Here is a 23,706-nt window from a genome sequence, read left to right as displayed (position 1 = left end):
AAAACAGAATTTTAAAAAATTAAATGAAATAAATAAATATTGCTGATTTTTTCGGTTTGAAAGCAGATTGGTAGTAAAATTAAAACACTTACAATGAATACTATTATTTATTCAAAAGAAGTACATATTTATGTAGGTACATATATAAAATTTTGGTATCGAATAATAATTTTATACACCTACAGTTTATTTAAACCTTTGTTTGTGCGTGCGTAACATAATTTTTTCGTATAACATGAATAAGTTACTAACAAAAGGAAGGTAAGGAGAAAATATTACTAGAAATACCCGAAATTTTAAAAGCGTAATGCAGGAATTTAACCCTTACGCTGCTACGCAGTTTTTCAAGAATCTAATCAGAAATCTTATTATTAATACATTTTAAAAATATTTTATCGAATACGTTGTTTTCCAAACACACTACTGTTTTAAAAATTAATAGCAATTCCAAGAAAAATCTTCCATTTCATAAATATATAATTCAAGCCCAGTGGAGTGAGCAAGATAGACAACTCGTGCCGCCCGCAACACATTCTCGTACAGCGGTTGTAAACCCTTTCTTAATAGAAAATAAAAACAAAAAAAATGATCTCGCACAGCAATCTCAAGGCGCATTGTTTTAATAGTTATTATTGAAACGACAGTATTATGATGGTTTTTTTGTTGATTGCGGGGCAAAGTGCCCTTATTATCAAACCTACCTCTTCCATCAATGCATGCTAAACTAAATTTGAGTAAAATATATCTTGGATGATTCATATGAACAAGTGACGTCGTTCAAAGTAGTTCGTTTTTATTAAAATATTTTATATTATTTTTTATTAATTTTCAAGAAACATTGCTGTACAACTTGATGTTCGAATTTTTACCGCGCGTAAGAAAACATTTTTTGTATTAAATTTTCCGTAGGGCTGAAATAGGTACGAAACTGAATAATAACCCGTCGAATAAGTAATTTTTATGTTTTGAAAATGTTTTATACCACTGACGGTTAAGTGCAACAAGCAGTTCCCGAATTCATTCACCCTTTTGGGGATTATGACGTCAGCATCAGTCTAGTTAGAACTTTATGATAGGGATTAACAACAACGATATATCGTTGTTTAGCAGTCTAAGGGTTAAGAAACTCTCACGTATTAGCAAGTATTGTTTCTATTTTTTTACATATCAGGTAAAAAAAATGCATCCTCCATCTTTATCTTGTCCCTAATCAAATTATACAAATACAATTCATGTATGATTTTGATATTAAAATTAAAAACAATTTCCTATTGCTTTCAGCCACAATGTAAATCCATATGCTCCTGCATCAACGTCAGTTAGTCGATCGTCACTCACATAACTTGCTCGGCCAGCTCTGAAAACACAAAGGGTCGTTTACATGTGGACAATACAAAACATATGACAATATATATTGTCTTGTCCTAACTCCGTGAACAGCCTCGACCGCGCAGACAGAACGCTGGGACAATACGAAAATTCGGCCGCAGATCACACGTGAGCGCTGGGAAAATGAATACACGACGGCGTTTGTTACCAGCGAATTCTCGAAAAATATTATTCATTTTATACCAAGATGTATTGGCCATTTTCGGCAGAGGTTTTTTTTGGGAACGACACGTTCACGTCAACTGTCAACTAAACCGCTATTGTCACAAGACCCTGTCCGCATGTATTGTGTTCACGCGAGGACAATGTGGTCGCTGGCGGCCGCGCTTGGTTGTTGGGGTAATCATTGTTATATTATATATAGCCTGCCCGTCTATCTTGGTGGTGATGTCTCAGGACAAAGTTTTGCCCTACAAATTACTGTTTACACGTGGATAATGGTCGAATCCCGGGACAAAACGACACTGTATTGTCTACGTATAAACGGCCTATTATACGCATATTTGTTGGTACATACAAGAAGATGTCTGTTTTAGTTTATAAATAATTAGGCACATGCTTCAATACACTTTTATTTTTTAATTGTATTGAAATAGAGTATTTTTAAACGTTTTTTAAAAAGGCACCTATTATTAAGGCGTTATTTCAGGCGTTTCAGGCGTACAAGTGCCTTTATCACTGTATTTTCATTCGTTTGATAAAAAACTAACAATATTTCATATCATTGTACCAAAGTTCTGCCTTCGAGGGATTCCTAATTTCCTAAATAGATTCACGAAATATTGATGTATCAATTTATTATGAAAAGAAAATGTAGATGTCCTGGCATTTTACAGGGTTTCTGACCAGTTGCCCTCGGGTTTAGTGGAATGACGATGATTATGATGATAATGATGATGATGACGATGCAGTGACTATAATGATGATAACTATGATGATGATAATGATTACGATGACGACTTGATGATGAGGATGACGCGGGTATTTTTGAAAACCCTGACAGTACGTTGAACGAATCCTAACATCGCACCTTTAGGACGAAAACGACTTAACTAAAAAAGCTTAAAATGAGTTAAGATCATAAACGACTTCAATGAACAATGTCCATCTTTTTGCATTAAAAAAAAACGTAACATTCGGGTGGGAACAGGATAAAACCGTTATATTGGTCTCTATTTTACTCAGAGAATTTAGATTCCGCGTCAGTACGGAAGCGACGCTATTACTGTTGTGTTTACATTGCTGTGTGAAGGACGCAACGAAGACTAACATATAGTGACCGAAAGCCAGTTGAGTTGATTTTATTCCGATACAAATGGCAAGTTTAATTTATTTAAAAAATGTATTAAAACGACCAATGATTGTGATTATTTTGTTCCGACTTACCGATAATCTTAACGAATTATTTAAGTTTATATCATTTTATTATTTAAATTAGCGATAATCTTAGTGACTTATATACGTTTATGTCATTTTGTGAATAAATAAAAACAAGTGTTTGGTGACCTGATCTGACCTAATAAAAATGATGTCATCTTTTTTATTAAAGTGCTTTTGCTTGTTTTTTTTTCAATCTAAAAATGACTCATTAAATAATTTCTTGTTTAAATTTATGATAATTTTTTTTTTTTTTTTTTTGAAAAAAGAAATATTTGCGTTCTTATGATTTACCCAAATATTTAATTTTGAGGGCCATTTTCAACGAGTTGTAAATAACTCACTATTAGAAAATGGAATAATTTATTTTTATTACGTTTTTTTTCATAAATTTATAGCTAAAAGCTTTCGGTATAATTTTCAACTCGAAATTTGGAGCCTACTTCAAAAAATACGAAACAATCGACGAAAGAATACGAAGGTATCACAATTTACATCATTCTTGTGCAATTTCCTAAAAAGTAGATTTTTTTAGTTGAGTCGTTTTCATCCTAAAGATGCGACATCTTCAATGTTTTACCACTGATGATGACGTTTTTGATAATGACGAGAATGAAGATGACAACGACGAGGATGATGTTTACGGTTGGTTTAAGTAATCCATTACTGCTATGCAAATATTTGGATATATTGAAAATGTTGTGTAGTCATAGGTACTATTTTTAATTACCTGGCTTTCATAGTTTTCGTGGCGTTGCATCCGTTCTCAGCAGCTAAAACACCTTTACTCAATGCTATCGCTGTATTAGGGCTATTTACACAAATTTCACCATAGAATGTTTCAACAGCGGGAAGCAAAGCATCCACCTGTAATCAAGTTGTGCCCCTTTATTTATCAAATGTAAAATTGCGTTTTTAAAGCTTTCTTTGTTAATACTGCACTGCGGTTATTTAATAAACTCGAGGACCAAAAAATGATACACTTCACGTTCAACATGAAATTAAAAAATATAAAGTAAGATAAAAATGTTAGAGCATAGAATTAAAAATAGTCCAGAAGGAGCGTAGAATCATATTTGAATACATCGGACTGTGTCCAATAATTCCCCCACTCCGGCTTACTTTCGCCGCGCGTATTCGTGAAGTCACCGGGTAATGATGCTTTATGGAGAAAAAAATCATAACACAAATGTAAGGTAAAAAAAGTAATCTGTTAATTTCTCTAACATTTTATAGTGCACGCGGAAACACAGATTGCTAATAATAATGGATATAATGAGAAGTTAATCGATTAAATATTAAATAAAAAACTAAAAGATGCTTTAAAATTAGAGTAAAAGAACACTTCGCAAACCATCTGATAGAAAATAACAATAATTTTAATAAAGACGATTAAAAGTTCTTGATGATGAAAATAAACCATTAAAAATGAGACAAATTGGAAATCTTAAAAATGAAAAAAATTATCCATAATAAGAAAAAAAGTTAACCAAATAAAGTATATTTCCTTTAGTCCACTCCTGCCTGGTTTTTAAGATTGTATTTTTAATGTTTTTTTTTATTTATTTGAATATTATGCCACAAAGTTAGTGCTTTAAACATAACATTTTACAAAGTTAATGATTCAAATTGAACCGGGTTGTGGTCCCATGGTAGTATTTTGGACTCACGGACCAAAGGTCGCCGGTTCAAATCCCACTCTACCATAACTCAATTTCCATTTTTCCAGCACAAGTTATTTATGACTTTTAGGAAACGGTCTAAAAATTTCAATATTTGAGTAAATAATAAAAACGCTAATATTTGAAAAAAATTAAAAAAAGAAATCAAGTATTTCTCTTTTTTTTTAAATAAAAAAAAACAATAAATATAAGTATAAATAACTATTATATTTTGTAACTTACGACCGTTCTATATCCTCTATCAACTCTTCCGTATTTCATAATCGTTTGGACTCCAATTTTCATTGCATGTGCCCACGCCACGGGTAGTATTTCCACTTGGGAACTAAAAAAAACACATTTCTTTCGTTCATTTACAACATCTAAAACATGTTACTTTTGTACATTTTTCTGTGACTGTTTACCTCATTAAGTACTTCGACATAGATGTAAAACCAAGGCTGTAGACGGCTCCTGAAGTGCCACCCATTTTCGTTTCAGCGATTTCTGATAAAATTCGCAAAACTTTTGCCGGACATTCGAAATCGATAGTTGGTAACGCCTGCTGTATTCCTAAAATATTTTATTTCGAATTAAATAACTAAAAAATATTAACGATTAAGGTAGGTATAAGGTATAAATATAAAGTAAATGTTAGTAAATTAATTACTTATTTTAACCTCGGCGAGTACGCACATAAATATTTTTTGAAAAATTAGTATTTTTATGTGCATTATATTTTGAGGGTTATCACTAGAGGGCTCTAGTGATAACCCTCGAAATAAATGCCGTGCCCTGGGCGGGCGCCCAGGGCACGGCAGATTAAACAAACACCTTGCTAGAATGAACCTTTCCGAAACTTCTAGATGTAGGTTCTGCAGTGCAGATGAGGAAACACCTATACACATTATATGTGAATGTGATGCTTTACATCATAAAAAGAGCCTCATCCTCGGAAGACCGCTGGTTAAACCTGGGGATATTAAAGAGCTCGCCCCTACCTAATAGCCCGATACTTTACGGATCTGTACTTGGAGGGGGAGATTTAGCAAAATTTAAACTCTCGCCTTCCACACAGTAGCCAGCCTCTTTATAAACCTGGGATTAGAGGGCGAGAACTATTCACGGGGACCCGTCACAACAGATCTTCACGGGTCGCAGTGACGTGAGGAGCTTGAATAGCACTGACCCCCACCTCTAATAATAAGAATAAGAATGTATCATAGAAAAATATGTTTGCCATTGTTGAATAGAATGAATAAGTCCGTAAATAAATAAATATAAAGATAAGATAATAATTAGACATATTACAAAACAAATAATAACGTATCCCGAACTCTATGAGGCCAAAAGCCCTGTGTTGAGTTGGGATACAACACAATGGAAAGTGGAAGCATGCATATTACTAAAGAATACCAAAAATACAAATTATTACATTAACATATATTTTAATAAACATTTCTTTTTCTTCTCTGTCGTTCCTCAGTTCTGGGGGTCGTGATGATTGGTACTCTCACCAGCCATTCCATTGACAAAGCGTATCCACTCTTTACGGCTCTGTGCCCTCTTCACAGCTCCATATAGGGTCGCCTGTGAGGTTATTTTTACCTGGTCGATCCATCGAGCTGCAGCTTTGCCTTTGCTTCTTCATCTTGGCACACTGCCCGTGATTATTATTTTCTCAAGATTTTCTGGGTCACGGCTAGCTATGTGAAGAACTGCAGCATACGTTGGCAGCATATGGCCGATAGACGAACTTTTATGTTGAGTTCTTCCAGTAAAGAGACATTTGTTCTTCTGGCTGTCCATGGTATTCTCAGCATTCGACGCCAAAACCTCATCTCGAAGGCATATATTCTCTCCTGCTCACGTGCTTTAATTGTCCACGTTTCTGCGCCATTCAAGAATATTGGGAACACAAGCGTACGCACAATGGATATTTTAGTTTTTTTCGAGATGCCCCGATCCTGCCAAATTTTGGTCAGTCGAGAGTCATGGCATTTTTTGCTATTAAGATACGTCTTTTAATTTCTGAAGTGCATGCACCACCCGCAGAGATGGATGAGCCTAAATAAACAAAATATTGAACTTTTTCAATGTATTGGAATCTAGTTAATGGTTGTAGCATATTGGCTCTGTCAATAATCATGAGCTTCGTTTTAGTTCTGTTTATTTCCAACCCAAATTTGCGACTTTCTGCTGCTACCCGAGCCAATATATCTGCCATTTCCAGCTCGTCTTTAGCAAGTAACGAGGTATCATCTGCAAATCTGAGGTTGTTGACTAGACCAATTTTAAAACATTTAGACATAAAGTTTAATAGTACTATATATAAATCTATGCAATATCTCGCGGCAGTCTCCTGCAATGGTCTCTTCCCTTTAGACAAAATCAAAAATTGTACAAATCTCCTGAAAATGGCTTTCGTTTTGGAGAAGTTAATATTTTCACCCAGAACATTGAACACTCTAGGGGTCACAAAAGAGAAAAAATATCTCTGAGCGAAAGTCGTAAGTGTTTTTGGTATTAAATAATTCAAATTACAGGAAAACCTTGTACGAGCATTCTGCTGAGATTTCCTCTTGTAACCGCATGACCAGAAATGTGCCAATGACTCTTTAAAAAAAAAGTTTAATGTCAACCATGTCGCAAAAAATGTGTTTTTACATTAGAATTTTTCATAGTCCCCGGACAAATATGATCAAGATACGCTGCAATTGGTGTACGAATGAAGTGCCCTATGTACCATAAGGTGCGGAAAGGGAGTGGTTATTGATTGCGCCACTCATAGCAGATAGACGCTCGACTATTGCTTTTTTGCTGGTTCGCGGATTTGGAGTTGACATGCGATATCTTTATTTACTTTGCCACTGAACCTCAATACCTTGTACTAGGATTCTTCCAACCCCAATGTTCGAACTTTTTTCTCGCGGTAGGCTCTATCAGATCTGCAATTGTCAGTTTCTTGACTATTGATTCATACTATAACACGACGCAGTGGATCGGAATAACGTATTGATAGGTCAAACAACTTGTTAACGATCACGCTGAGAATATCAAAATCACATGTACATTCGGCGACATTTCAGTAGTATAATCGCAACATTCTCTATAGGGCTCAGTAGGTGGCAATAAATTTATCACAGCAACCTAGTAAATATGAAATACACAATATACATAGTACATGTGGCGCCACCAATGATCGTATTAATTAATAAATAAATAAAATGGGTGAAGAAGATGATTATTAAAATATATTCCAGCTAAATAAAAAAATTGTGCTTATTGTTTCAAAGATAAATATTTATGAATGCAGAGTGTTAGGTTAACTCCTAATCTAACATAAAAATGTAATATATTTATTTTACATAAAATAATAAGTGCAAGAGTAGAGTTTTTGATTTTGTGACATAGACCAGTTTAGTTTCACGCTAGCTTTTTTCTATCAATATTTTTGGCTATTACGCTCTTGCCCATGTCATCAAAAAATGTATGTGTTTTATTCATAATCATCACAATTTATCTCACCACACCCAGTGGTGCATAGGGCGCTGCATTGGCTCTCCAATTGCAGCGTATCAAGATCATGTTTGTTGCATGGAAGGTAAGGTGATCAGTTTTACACTTCAGGTGTGTGTTTTAGGCTTGCAGCGTAGAACCACCTTTAAAACCAATATTTCACGTCCACCCTCCCAGAAATCAAACCGAGACTTGAAGAATGGTAGGCGAACGCGGCAACCACTACACAAATGGACTTATCTCCGATTTTTACCTTAAAGTAGCCATCGTGTCGAAATCGCTCGTCCAGGGTTTTTTAAATTTTTTAAAGAAAAAATCATATTTGCGTTTTTATGATTTACCAAAATATTTAATTTTGCGGGCCATTTTCAACGAGTTGTAAATAACTCAATATTAGAAAATAGGAATCGGATTGTGGTCCTGTGGCTAGTGTTGTTGCGGACTCACGGATTTAATCCGAGGTTCGAATCCCACTTTACTCCAACTTGATTTCCATTTTCTAATAGTGAGTTATTTACTACTTGTTGAAAATAGCCACCAAAATTGAAATATTTGGGTAGATTATAAGAACGCTAAAATTTCTTGAAAAAAATAAATAAAGTTGGGGTAGAGTGGGATTCGAACCACGGACCTTAGAGCCGTAAGTCGAGACACTAGCCATGGGACCACAACCCGATTTTGGTCCTTTTTACACTCAGAACTGTATTCTTTATCCGCCAGGACACAATGAGTTTTTTTTACTAGTCTTATTTTTAAAAAAATATTGGAATCGATAGATCGATAGTTTTCCTTTCGATGCCAATGCAGTGCTCTAAGCACCATTCTGTGTGGAAACTTTAAATTTAGGTTTTAGAAAAAATACCTTCAGCAAAGTTTTTAAGTGTTGACCCGCAATCTCCATCACCGCAGCCACTGTCCAACTCGTTTAGTTTACCTTCATTTTCTTTTATTATTTTAGTGGCGTTATGGAGACATTTCTTGAACAGGTTCTGTTCCTCAGTTGTTAGCAGAAACAATGAATTTTCCTAAAAAAGCAAAACTTTTATTACAAATATACTACCACAGCAAATCAAGATGCCGATAAAAGTGTATTTATTGATTCAGTATTGTTGCCGACATAACGCCGCCTCGGAAAACTTAGCGGCCCTTTCGAGAGCCGCTCAATATATTTATAAGCGTAGGGACTTCAGTATGTGTATGCGAGATACTACCCTCCCAACAAAAACAAGTATTTGTTCCTTTCAGGGGTGGTCATCGCCATACTGAAGCACGTATAGAATAGGAATTATCTAATAAAATATTTTGAATATCTATCAGATTTACTGCGTCATACAAATTATTTCTGTGCATATTTTCTGTTTAAATGTTAACTGCCATGCGGTCCGCGCTGAACTGCGGCCGGGTAGCGAGGGGGGGTCCTTATACGTTGCGCGAGAGATACCGATGGAGTGGGCGAATACGCTCGCTATCTTTCTCGCTGCGTGATTGACCGACCTAGTCCCGCCCGCTATTGGCCGAGGCAGCGCCACCGCGCGGCAAAATATGTTGTATATATAGGCCCGCCGGGCAAATAATAAATTAGTCATTCGTCAACACCACCAAGGGCTTTTACTCTCCACCTCGTCTCCCTGCTTAGCGACTTTGCTTCAACCGGACCTCTTCGCCACCAGGAATATTCTACCGCTGCTACCCTCTGGACTCGGATTACGGATATTCTCAAGATTGGATTTTGGACCCCGGATAATTGGAACCTTGGCTACTCCCTCGGAACACACACGTCGGTCCCCGCCGACGGATTTTACTGATAATCAATATACATGAATTGGTTATAATTCCTCACTGGGAAATCCCGTGCCGAAGAATACATTTTCTAAGTTTTTTTTTAACAAAAAATATATTAATATTTTTAAATATATGTACATATGTGGGAATATAGAATTCAGTACATAAAATATACTTTAATATATTTATGAAAATGTATATTATATGTTTTTGAAAAGATATATATTATATGTTTATTAGGAGTTAAATAATAGAAACTAATTACGACAGAGAAAAATCACATTTAATATTTATGGTTCCACCGGAAATTAAAACCATTTTTATTAATTTTTTTATACGTTTTCAAAAAACTTCGCCATATTTTTACCGCGTGCAAGAAAATATTTTTTATATCCGATTTTCCGTAGCACTGAACTTCTTCTGATTTATAACCTAGGATTATCACAGACAAATTTTCTGTAAAAAATCTAACCGCGTTAATCACAACACCACGAGACAAGAATAATAATGCGGTCATAGTAAGTGTGAGCGAGAGGTTTGAAGAAGTTTTTTCGTTCAGCATCAGGAATTCGACCAGCGTGACCTATGAATTCATTTTAAGAGGCAATTTCTTGAATCCTAAATGCAAAATAAAAAATCAGACTAGAAAACCTTTTTTAGCGGGCTCTTGTAGTTAATCTTTTCTCTATCGACTTTGGGTACGGGAATCGAATGCAGGGTGCCTGCCCAGCAAGGAGCGTCTGTCTTCTCGTCCAGTGAGGCGAGCCACTCAACCTCCAGAGCGGATGGCAGCCTGAGGAGGGATACCTGGAACCCGCTCATGTCGAGGGAAGTCATCAGCATACCAGCGTACATTCTCTTCACCTCTATTCCGGCCATATCTAAAAAACCCGACCACATTACACACGAGAGGAAATATTTAAGAAATTACAAACTGAATACAACTTATGACATCGAAGGTATCAATGATAGCTGGACACCAAATTCCGATCACTTTTTAAGTTGATCGGAAGGTCTGTTGAAGAACAACAACAGTCTGCTCTTCTCCTGGCAAGTTTTTTGTGGTTCCCTCGTCTCTAGAGCAAATACAGAGAAGCTCTTAAAACAGACCACAGCTAAAACATTCTACCGGTCCTTATATACTATAAACATAACAATTTCATAAAGTTCACTATTGAAGTAAATTAAAAAAAATGTACCTATATTATTTTTGAAATAAATAAATTAATAACTATCCTTTTAATGTAGCTAAAATGTAAACCTTATAAGCGATGCAAAAAGTAATAAAACTCCCATGTTTACTAAAAAAAACTTATGACACCTTACGATTACTTATTCTTATTCTTAGAGGTGGGGGTCAGCGCTATGCAAGCTCTTGACGTCACTGTGACCTGTGAAGATCTATTGTGACGGGTCCCCGTGAATAGTTATCACCCCTAAGCCCAGGTCTATAAAGAGCCTGGCTACCGTATGGTAGGTGTTTACATTTTGTTAAATCTTCCCCTCGAAGCCCAGATCCGTAAAGTATCGGGCTATTAGATAAGACGAGCTCTTTAACATCCTCAGGTTTAACCAGTGGTCCCCGAGGATGAAACTCCTTTTATGATGCAAAGCATTAATTCACATAAAATGTGGGTGGGTGTTTTCTCATCTGCACTGCAGAACCTACATCTAGAAGTTTCAGAAAGGTTCATTTTAGCAAAATGGTATCTAATTCGACTAAATAATTATTGTAGATATATTATTACTAATATTAGTGTAAATATCGTAAAGAACTCTACTGGCTGAAATTATTTTTAGGCGTTTCCAAGTGAGTGAAAAAAGCATTTAGCACATCTACGAATACGTACTTTACAAAAGCGAAATTAGAAACTCGTGTGTTAAAATTCCCTGCTTACATAAAATGTTTAAATGCTTCAAACATCTTAAGTAATGTTCAATCATGGAATGAAGTTGTTACACTGTGTATTATGAATATTTTACTTCTACACAGACACAGATCGCTATTTTTTCAAAGCAAGCAACAAAAAAATACCAATGATAAACTTACGCAGCTGGTGATGCACCTCCTTGCAGATAATGTTTTGCTCTAGTTGCGATGTAGCTCCCAAGTTATTTACCAGAACGACAACTGAGTCTCCATCTTTTGCCAAGTTGAGATGAGCTATTAGTTTTTCCAACACTATTTCAACTGCTCCTCTGGCGCTCGTCATTTTTATTTTTCCGATTCCTGCCTCCCCGTGTACTCCAGTTCCTAATTCCATTTCACCATCGGCGACACTAAATAGAGGCACTTGTCCTGATCAAAACAAGCAAACATTGATGATTAGGAAAACAGTTATATCCTATTGTGGGCAGCTCAAGTAAATTTCTTGTCGGTCTAGTTTTACCTGGTAAAGAGCACGCGTTGAGACTTATGCCCAAAGTTGATATATTTTTCTGAAGATCTTTAAGTGTATTCATGATGTACGCCATATTTTTTCCTATGGCAGCTAAAGCTCCACCGATCTATAATAAATGAATTTCATACTTTTTGGTAAAATTACTTAAGTGTGTACTTTGTATAATAGGTACGGATGTTACATGACCATACCGTAAGAATCAGAGGTATATTCTTTATAAAACTTTTATAACAAAATCTATGTGTATGAAAAGGCAATGTTCGAATGGTTGTCCTCGATGGACTTCACCGATTTGACTGGACTGATTTACGTGCGGTTTTCATATAAATGTATATCTTTGCCACGAGAAGGTTTATAGCTCATAAAATCTTAAATTTATTAAGTACAAAAAAAGTTAGGAGCGTACATGTTTTTTTTATCCATTCGCCGAGAATACGTACAAAAGAAATTGATGTTATTTTGTGTATAAAAAAGTTTGTTTTTTAATGTTTACAAACAACATTCGTTTTTAATAGATCATTATCAGATTATTTCCTTAAATTCGTTATAATTTCTACCAGTTTATTTCTTTTTACTGGGTTTTTGGTAATATTAAAATAATATATCAACTGACATTTGATACCTTTTTGAAAATCTCATTTCTAAAAAATTAACCCCTGTTGGTGAGAAAAGCAAGTTTGATGTTTGCAAACAGAATTCTAAATTTGAAAATGAATTATTTTATGCTTTGAAATTCAAACATAAACATGTACTTACCCACTTAAATTTAGTATTTAATGAATGTGAATTATTTTTAGATTTGTAATTCAATCATAAACAAGTACAAAGGTCCCTACTTATTAATGAAAAGTTACCCCTTTATTTTCCTGACAACGAAACGACGATTTTGTCCATTTTAGTCTTTATTGAGATCCCAGATACCTAAGTTTAGTCTAAATTTAAAATGGCCTAATCTGTCGGTCTAAAGTTACATAAAACTTTTAAGTATATTTTTTAACAGAAATATAACTTTAAAAAATATTGTTTTTATCTAATTTATGTTTTTATTATTGCGCGATCAAAAAAAAACATTCGTTTTGAAATGGAAAAATCATATGATTTTCTAATTAACTTCCCATTGTAATACGGGCCCTAAAATATAAAAAATATTTGAAAAAATATAGTATTTCTACATTTTTTTTTCATGTTCAATAACAGGTTACCGACTAAGATACTAAAAATTGTCATAAATATTGATTTTACTTTATATCGTCTCGATATGTACCGATGAAGAAAGCGTTTGTAATCGTGGCCCAGGAACTGAACAGGAACCCGCAGGGCCAGTAGGGAGCACTTTGCAGGCTGGATCTGGCCCACGGGCCGCCAGTTGCCGATCGCTGGCATATACCATTCGTATAATCTAAAGTAATAATACGCCCTCAGAGGTATGAATACATTATATTTTATGCACACAAAACAAAGATAATATATAATGAGTACCTTACTTTATAAGCTAACGTTAGACCGCACATGCCTCTTCTACCGGTGATAGATTTTTGGCCGGAAGCACAATCATCGCCAAAAACAAAAGTATCCACCTAAAACAAAAGCATAAAAAAATATTTAATTATTAATTTATTCAAAATTACACTCGTTAACATATCTATGAACGTATTAAGGCTTTTCATGCTGTGCCCGTGTTAAGCCACAATAATTGACAATAACAAATAAATAGTAAAATGAATTAAATTATAATAACAAGTGATGTAATAGAATAACAATCCAGAAAAACAAAGTACAAAAAGTAAATAATAAAATTCCTAAGAAAATAACGTTAAAAAATATATATATATGTATTATTATTTATTAAAATAAATTCTATTATATAAATTTATAAATAATAAAATATAAAAGAATTAGAGATGATTAAGTTACTCAGATGCCAACATAATATTAAAATTCCTAAATTCCACATAAGTCATGGTCAAAATATCTTTGTCTTCAAAGGTGTAAAAAATTATAATAATCTTCTCAATGAACTAAAAACAATTAAAAATAATATATCAATAAATAAATTTAAAGTAAATACAATGAATCGTATTTTAAAGCTAGAAGACGTAGGTACGTGGAATAATCCTAATAACATATTTTTTTAGGTATCTCAATAGTAATATGTGTGTGTGTATATATATATATATATGAATACACAGGGTGTTCATTAAACCCTGTCACATCCGAAACCACGATGATTAGTATGAGCAACAAGACATATTGGCACATAAAATTATTTTTTTATAACAAATAAAATTTAAAAAATAAAATGTCAAAAAAAGCAAATGGTTGCTTACTTCTGCATGGAAGAAACGATGAGGGAGGAGTCTAATACTGCACCGCGCTCCCCTCACTTCTCTCCTGCAGAAGTAAGCATAATTTGTTTTTTCAAATATTTTATTTTGAAAAATTTTCTTGGTTCTAAATATTTTTTTATATATGCTAATATGTATTCTTACCCATACTGATCATTGTGTATTCGGATGTGACAGGGTTTAAAGAACACCCTGTATATATACAAGTATATATATATATATACGTGTATGCATGTATGCATGTGTATGTGTATGTATATGCATGTGTATGTATATGTGTATATCTATATATGTAAATATATTTAATATCTTCATGTAAACCCATTTCCTTATTTTATAAAAGCCCACGGGGCGTATAAATAAGTAATTAGGGCGTTACTTCTCATAAAATGCAGAAAATCAAAAGGCTTATACAAGCCCTAATAGATTGGCATTAATAATACATAATACAATGAGTTAATTTAACCTAAACAATCTTAGAATCTATTTAAATGTACAATAGGTATAGTCATGCCATGATCTAGGCCAGTGATTCTAAACCGGGGCGCCGGCGCTCCTTTGTGGGCGGGGTTCTGGCGGGGCGTTTTTAAATTTTTAGCAATTAGGGGGCGCTGCAGAAAATCGAGTGGGCATTGTGGCAAGATAGAAAAATAAGTTCAAGATCGAATTTTTCATATAAAATATAGACCCATTCAAAAAAGTTCAAAATACCACCTATGAGTGAAAGTTTTGTACCGTCCGAGGCTGGTAATCCATTTTTATCAGACGTAGAAAGTGTCAGTTCAAATTTCAAAGAGCAGTTTATTGACTGCGAAGCCAAAATAGTATTTAATCAATGTGATTATAATACTTTTTGGGTTTGTTTTCGCCATCAATACCCTCTTCCCTGGAACGAAGTAAAATTACACACCATAGCATTTCCATCTTCCTATTTAGTAGAGAAGGGTTTTAGTGCAGTAATGCATATATTGAAAAAATCACGAAATCGATAAGTCAAAGAGGAGATTTGAGATTATATTTTACTAAACTTGAAGCTAATATTACGAAATTGGCGCAATCACAAGGATGGCCTCAAGGATCTCACTAACTTTTTTTAATTTTTTAAGAAAAAAATGATATTGAATTACTATCTTATTTTTTGCAAGTGCGTCATCTCAAGTCAGGACGTTAAACGTCAGGAGTGTCAACACCGCTTGCTTCTTGAATTGTTGTCATTGCTGTAGGAACACATGCAGGGACTTTATAGGTTGAATACGAGTATACTTTGTGTACAAAATACATTGTTTTTATTTCATTTATATGATAGCCATTACTCACTAAATAATGGACTAAATTACTATGACACTAAATTACATTAAATTACAATTACACACTAAATTACATGGAACTTACCGCTAAATTCTCGCTTTTTGCTTGCTCTGCTGCCATTCCGAAATTTAAACAATCTCCAGTATAATTTGGTATTATAATAATTACGCCACCTTAAATTAATTTAAAAAAAAACATAATAAACAAAATAATATTTTATATTTATATATTTTTGACACTTGTGCAATAATATTTACACACATGTCCACCCTCATTCCAATAAAACACCCACTCACCCCCTCTCTCACACACTTACACTCACCCTAGTATGTATTGTACGTGTATTTAATGTATTTCCGTGGATATCTGTCATTGGTTTTATTCTCTGTACATTTTATTTTTCAATTTTTTTTTACATGTATTACTGTTAATATCCCCAATAAATAAAATAAAAAAAAGTATAACTGAGAAAGTTCAGTGGTTTTTTAATTCTTTTTAACAGACTATCAAAGTACGATATTTTTAAGGACATAGAAAATTATTATAAAAGAAAGTAGAAAGACTATGGAATATGGAAGTCTAGGTATTAACAGGGCTTATGACCTGTCGTTGGCTGGTTTAAGTGGCCACTTTACACACTGTGTAACATTCACCATTCTGCCTGTGTTTAAACATCCACATTTCCTAATTTCTTTCATCTCTTGACTTATTTGTATTTTTTTATTTTTTTTGGCTCAAACGGGATTTTACATAGGATGATCATTATGGCGACAATGCAGAATCGAACTCAAGTCATGTGTTGTATATTTCCGTAAAAGGGAAGAGGGTTACAGTCCTTAAAATATAGCTTGATTAGAATGACAGCTGTCAAATCAATTTCATTAGTGATGGGAAATTACTGATCACTGATCAAATCGATTTTATCAGTTATTTCATGCAATCATGAAACTCTGTTTCCGAAAATTGATATTAAAAATGCAAAAACAAGCCTATTATAGTGTGTTTAACACAATTATTCACCAAAAAATGAGACATTCATACTTTTTTCATGAACAACATCAAATTAATTCTTTTTTTATTCGATCAATTAACATTGATTACTTTGTCCCATCTCTTACGTTTTTGCTAAATGATAAACTTGTAAGAACGTCTTTAATAATTAGGTTTATTTTAGATTTCTTTTAGTATTAAAGCTGATTTTATAGATTTGTGTTTCAAGAATTGTATTAAAAAAATAAATTAACACGCCAGATACAAATGGTTTTTCGTGTGTCAATATAAATAACTCTTTTGACGTTACTACAAAGTTATGTCGTCACTTTTTCTGACAACTGTTATTCTAATCATGTTACATTTTAAGGACTATATTACTCTAACGAATATGGCTGGGAGGCGTGTATCGGTCGGGGGTCGGGCTGGGCTGTTCTTTCGCCGCCGTGGTGGATTATTGGGGATGCTGTCCTAGATATGATTGGGTTTTCATATTGCGTGAGGTTAATAAGGTTGGATGTTAGGTTGGTTTATAGGTTGGTTGATATATTAGTTGATAGTTCTTGACTAAGATGCTAGATTTTGAATAGGTTGATGCTAGGTTTTCTATGAATGATTTTCTTTATTTGGGCCTGAACGGTTTGAATTATTTGGCTGGTGGAGGTAGTAACGGTTCTGATTTTCCCGATCGGACTTGTTTCTTTTGGTTTACTAACAAGCTAATGAACTAAAATACCCCATTGCCGTCAGAATTGGGAAAATTTGATTGAGGGTGACAGACAAATTGACTGTATATATTTAGGTTGCTCTGACGGCGATCGGGGCATTGAAATCAGTAATGTAAATTTAAAAATAAAAATACGCAAATCTTTTGAAAACAAAGATTACAGCTAAAAAATGATTTTTCTTGCAATGTGCGGATATGAAAAGAGGCCACAAGACCTTTAAAACAAATTCGGGTAAGTGGGTGAATTCAATGTTGACTTTTGTGAAGTAAAAGAGCTGAAACCTTTATAATGTGGGTGAGATTCATCCGGCTGAACCAATTCACCTACTAGGCAACGTCTGAAGACGATTTTTCAATTTTAATACTTCTTCAGTTAGTTTGATCAACAATAGACAGGCTGTCAAACAAACCTTTGGACACACTCAAAACATTGACGATTTTTCATCTTAAGCAGAATTCCAAGGCTATTCTTATTACGCTGACAACGAAATTAATGTTATTTCTTATTGAACTCTATTAGGTCAAGTTCACATTTTCGGTACCGTAGATAACAACCTATTTGTCTCTTTCTGTGGAATATTTGATCAATCACTTTCCTTACCTCCGTAGAAGCGACTGAGGTGTCGAATAGCGTATATGATGTGTCCTTTGGGAGGAGATGCGAACACGCTCCCTGCAACAGCTCCGGCAAGCATCCCCTTACCGACATAACCTAAAATATTATATCATTAATTGAAAATGTATTTATTTAAGTTATTGTAACAATTTTACTTGAATCTAATTTATTTTATAATCAAAATCAAAAATACAGCTCTGTTTAAATTACTAAGCGATTTAAAAAAAAGTGTATGCATTACTGGCTTAATAAAACATAAAATTACTGCGATAATTTTTAATATTAAGACAACGTTCCCAATGACAGTCTGAGAGTTGAGGGTATTAGAGCAAACTTAGAAATCTCCATTGAAGGAGTTATTGAGATATTTGCGAAAAACTGTAAATTCTAATAATTATGCATTACTAACTTTTTTTAAATATTTTTTTTTATTTGTTTATTTTTCCATACATATATTATTTACAAAGAAATATAATTACAAAAATACACTTTAAAAAAATACATCTTAAAATTAAGCTATAACATGAATTGGAATAAATGCCCACAAAGACTTCAGTGTCTGAGCGTGGGCCATTCCTTTTTTAATTATAAAAAAGTTAATGGCATATATATATATATTATGACATGAACATGAAAAAATAGAAGAAAAACTAAATTAACATATGCTGATATTACGAAAACATGATATATTTGCAGAATGCATTTATTTTTTATTTTAATTAATTTTTCAAAGAATTGGTCTATCTGTTCCTTCCATGCTGATCCAATACCTCAAATCTACTTTAAAATGTACCAGTGATTCAATGTTTTGTAGTTCCTTGGTAGAAAATTGAAGGATCTTGAGATTGTTTCGGGAATAAATACATAACATCGCTGCTGTTTTCATTATGATCCATATACGTATATCGTATATGTGTATGTCATCACTGTCATACGTATTATTATATAACTTTTGATTCCATTTTCGACATGTATTATAAATTTTTATTATTTTTATTTTTCTATTATTATTTTGTATATTTTTCTATTATTATTTTGTATATTGTTTTGATTATTTTACATATGGTTTTGATTACCTGTATATTGTTTTAATATGTAAATAAATATTTTTGATTTACATATCGAAGAGTCCCGACTTAACACGGAGTTTTCTAACAAGTCGGGACATAAAAAACATATAATTGTGTCTATGTAAAATTGTGTATTTTGTGCATTAAATAAAATAAAATAAATAAATCTTGGACCAACATGTGAGGAGTGCCTCTGAGCGAACTTAGTTCTGCATCCTGTAACTGACAGTACACTATCGGATCTATTACTAATACGATTTAAATTATTACTAAACAATTCCCTATTCAAGTAAACATATTTTATGCACTGAAATATATATATTTTCCTAAAGCGAAGGAGTCTACTCTCTACGTATAATTTATTACTAGGAAATAGTCTATGTTACTCAATGGAGAATGCTAAGTTTGCGGTGTCAAGTAGTATAATAATTGAAATATGTTTTTTTTAAGATTTAGAGACGGTTTCGAATTACGCTATTATTTAGGTAGCTAAGTTTTTATGTGTAGTTTATGTTGGCAACAAAAACTAATTTTCTGTGGTGGAGATTTCTAAGTTTGCTTTTAATACCCTCAGTTTTACTCAGTAAAGCTGTTTGTAAACAAGTTCTTTAATAATTAGTTAAAAATTCATTAATAATGATCATATGATACATTTTACGTGACTGAAATACAATATATTTATGTATTATGCATGAAATTTTATTCACATTATGCGGCGTAATGGGGAAATACCGCATACTACGAAACCGATAAAAATAAATTAAATGGATTTATAATAATTAGTTGTATTTTCAAAATAAATATGGATATTGTGGAGAAATGTTTTCATACATGAATGTACAAAATAAATTTAATAAAAATACGTTGCTAGAAAAACGCGACGTGTTTGGCCTTGGTTGTTGTGGCGTCAAGATTCTTGATAGTGTTCTAAACAAATTTCAATGGCCAGGAACAAATAAACATGAACCGTGACGTATTAGAGGCGTAGCCAATGGAAATACCGTTTTTGTGGGAATTCAAAATTACAAATTTAGTTTTTAAAACTTTTTTTACGGTACAGTATTTCATAGCCCTTTATTAAAAAAAGTTAAATTTCCCCACTACTAATTCTCACATAATTAACGATCGTTATCTCGATAGGAAGACCTTAAAAACATTCTAACAATTTCGTAGTGTTAAAAGATTACAACGGGAATGGAAAACATTTTAGAGAAGGAATATGGAAGTCTAGGCATTTACAGGACCAATGACCTGTCATTGGTTGGTTCAAATGGCCACTTTACACACTGTGTAACATTCACCATTTTGTCTATGTTTTAACATGCGCATTTATTAAATTCTTCCATCTGTTGATTTTACTGAAGTTATAGAGCTGAAACCTTTATTGTTGTGATTACTATCCAAATTACGGCGAAATTAATAAGCTGCGGTTCGGCAAATAAAAGCTAGTACTGGAAAAAATAATTAAAAACATTGACCGTTTGAATACGTCTCATCATTGGGAGAACGATAGGGTCTCCAAAAATAAAATAATAATTATATTGACATTTATGTAATTTATAAATTATCAAGGTGGGTTTATTAAGATTTAGCAATTATTTATAGTTTACCTGTACTAAATGGCTCATGTCCAGATCCCCCCCCTGACAGCAAGGCTACAGATTCTGAACTATTTACCTGTAATGAACATTTTCTAAAAGTCGTAAATAACTTGTTTTATTTTTTTTTATTTTTAATAAATTAAAATGAAAATCGACGTAAACAGATACTTGCCTCTTTTCTGCTCATAAAACGGTAACCATGATGCAGTTCCAATCCCGGGTAGAGGAGACTAAAACCCTCCAGTGCATCATCAGCACAATTTTCCACTTCATTGTACAGCTTTTTTCCAATACAATTCATTTTATTTGAAAATATTTCTAATTAGTACCTATTTTGATTGTTGGATAAAAATCATATTCAAATGCCAGTGACAAAATAAATAATTAATATTAGTGATGAAACGCATAGTAGTTTAGCCGGATACTCTATATCCGGTAAGACCCTTAAGCAGAATAGTCACATTTCCGATCGCCGGATAGCAGACTCATTGTCTAATAAAACAATAAAAACACCCCAGAAACCGTATTTCTCTCATAGTTATTTTAAAATCAATAAAATAAAATGCGGTATTATTTTTACTACTGTTAATGATCACTCGTCGATCAACGATATACGCTTACTATAATATAATGAAATAGAGTCTTTATTTAATTAAATACCCATGTCATTACAGTATTGATACATTATAAAAATAAAAATATAAAGTATTAAAACATATTTGTCCCATTAAACTGTTAAATAATAGTTTGTCATCGCTCAAATATCTACAAAACAAAAATTTAAACTACCTATAAAAATAAAGATCTAAAATATGTAAATAAAATAAGAAAACAAAGTGTTAAAAAGAAAATAATATAAATGTATTTAACAAGATATCAAAATTCCGAGTTTCTTAAGTGAATGTTTTACATAAATTATAAATCAGTATATAAACGTTCTGACTTCAAACTACTTTTGTAATAAAAGCATTTTTTTTAATGATATGTTTTTAAGTCAAGTGGTAGCACATTAAATATTTATGGAACAATATAATAAATATAGTTTTGGGAAGTTCCACCCCTTACGCTTTCATTTTTTCTCGCAAAAAATATTTTTAACTAAAAAAACATTTTTTTATTTGCGGATTAAATATATTTTTAGAGTGCTTTCTGAACACTGATGAACGTTTTTTTTTCAATAAAAAAAGTTTTTTTAAAAATGAGGGTTACTGCCTTTTTCTTAAAGATGGTTAATATCAATGAATTAATTTATTGGTAATTTCATTAAATTTTCGTAGTCAAATTGATATTTGGTATCCACGGAATATTGAGATACTAACCGGTATCCGGTCGGATATTGAGCGGTTATCCGATATCCGGCCGGATATTAAAATTTGGCCGGATACCGTATATATATATATATATATAAATAAATATTTATATAAGTGATCCTATGGAGGTTCCCGGTCTGATTCCTGATAGATTCCAGTGAGATATGAAATGACTTTTAAAAAAGCATGGGTGTATTTTAACGATATTATGCTAAAAAAATTAAGAGAAAAATTGGAATATAACCTTGACAAATGTATTACTTTTATGTAAAAATATGAAATAAATAGTTTTTATGATTTATTGAAATATTTCATTTTAGGGCCATATTCAACGAGTTGTAAATAACTCACTATTAGAAAATGGGAGTTGTGATAGAGCGGGGTTTGAACCTCGGACCTCTGATTCTTAAATCGACATTGGCCTCTGAACCGCAACCCGGTAATAATTATAATTTTACTCCAGTAAAAATGCTTATTATTGCACAGACATTTTTGTTATTTAAAAAACCTATGTACTTTTCGTAAGTAATACTTATACTTATTAAAAAATAATGAAAAAAAAAACTTTTGAAGAAAATAAAAAAAAATGTATTAGAATGTGCCAAATACAAAACAAATTATATACACAAAGATGTTCTTATCATTTGTAGCTTAAGTTATCTTACGTTTTTTCATATTATGTTGTACATGATCTTAGCATTTCCAACATGTAAATGTTATTTTTAAAAGCTTGTAAAGGTGTCCAAATAATATTTTGATAATCAACGAGACAATTCTGTCATTTATCTACCTAATCTTCCGCCATAATGATAATAATTAACCGTTGACTTTCAGTATTGCTTTATGGCATGCAGAAATAGTCGCTATTTTTGATTAACAAAATTAGTTTCTAGTGCCGCAGAGAAAATTCTGATCATCACCAATAATAAGTTTTTAGTTAAAAAATTGGAATATTTAAAAAAAAGGAAAAATGCTTTTCCAAATTTCGTTTAGTCATGAAGGACTGACTTGAAATTTCAAACTAACATTCCGTTTTGCAAGAAAAATTCCGTTTTAAAATCACTAATGATAATATGCACTGATTTGAGCAAATTATACAGCACTGATGTTTGTTAATGTTACATTTACTAAGACAACACTAAACTTTATTCACCATAGGTATTCATGAAATTTATGATACAAATTTTATCAATAAATTATTGTATATTTACGAGTAGAAATAATAGATATAGTATTAGAAACTTCTCTATCGTGTACTTGAGTGCACGGTCACCAACGACAGCAAAACTAATAATAAATAAGTGGGTTTGTCAAGTAGATGCTACTTATAATACTTGTTAGATTACAATATGTACATACGTAGATACATGGTTCCTAAAAATGCTATTTAAAACGTACGAAAAGTAAGGATATCATACGATTTTTCCATTTTAAAACGCTGTTTTTTTCAAAAACGCCATTAAAAAAAGTAAAATATCAACAAGTTAAAGTAATTATTTTCTAAGAAACTTCTGTTAAAAATATTCTTAAAAGATTTACAAAACTAAAATATAGTTATTTTTCGACCGGCAGATTAGGTATGCCTTTTAAAATTAGACCAAACTTGGGT

At 32.7% G+C, this 23,706-nt stretch overlaps 1 protein-coding gene across 4 annotated transcripts; it reads right to left on the bottom strand.

The window, feature by feature from the left end:
- Positions 1-93: 93 nt before the first annotated feature.
- LOC148278792 (triokinase/FMN cyclase-like) lies at positions 94-23,381 on the bottom strand. Of its 4 annotated transcripts, none has more exons than XM_088230883.1 (14): positions 23,309-23,381; positions 20,960-21,116; positions 20,797-20,863; positions 18,102-18,212; positions 15,868-15,956; positions 13,615-13,707; positions 12,119-12,236; positions 11,779-12,027; positions 10,380-10,609; positions 8,809-8,971; positions 4,853-5,000; positions 4,671-4,773; positions 3,497-3,633; positions 94-1,357 (listed from the first exon to the last, which is right to left on the bottom strand). In XM_088230883.1, exons 2-14 carry the CDS (start codon positions 21,086-21,088, stop codon positions 1,255-1,257), a joined length of 1,740 nt encoding a protein of 579 aa, XP_088087009.1. In that variant the 5' UTR covers positions 21,089-21,116; positions 23,309-23,381; the 3' UTR covers positions 94-1,254. The 4 variants fall into 4 exon arrangements, with proteins under 4 accessions (XP_088087009.1, XP_088087010.1, XP_088087012.1 ...); XM_088230884.1 differs by having other exon boundaries at positions 23,355-23,372; XM_088230886.1 differs by lacking the exon at positions 3,497-3,633.
- Between the last annotated feature and the right edge of the window lie 325 nt (positions 23,382-23,706).

This window comes from Micrasema longulum, unplaced genomic scaffold (assembly GCF_059751315.1).
Source record: "Micrasema longulum isolate JH-2025_06_02 unplaced genomic scaffold, ASM5975131v1 h1tg000824l, whole genome shotgun sequence".
NCBI classification, from domain to species: domain Eukaryota; kingdom Metazoa; phylum Arthropoda; class Insecta; order Trichoptera; family Brachycentridae; genus Micrasema; species Micrasema longulum.
The sequence above is the reverse complement of the archived record's forward strand: the minus strand, read 5'-3'. Positions and strand labels throughout refer to the sequence as shown.

Bases quoted from the DNA above. Each gene is read 5' to 3' on its own strand.
- LOC148278792 (XM_088230883.1), bottom strand. From the start codon at position 21,088: ATGAATTGTATTGGAAAAAAGCTGTACAATGAAGTGGAAAATTGTGCT. The intron at 5,001-8,808 runs GTATTTTTTCTA...AAAATATTTTAG, and splicing joins ACTTAAAAACTTTGCTGAAG to GAATACAGCAGGCGTTACCA. The intron at 4,774-4,852 runs GTAAACAGTCAC...TGTTTTTTTTAG, and splicing joins ATGTCGAAGTACTTAATGAG to TTCCCAAGTGGAAATACTAC.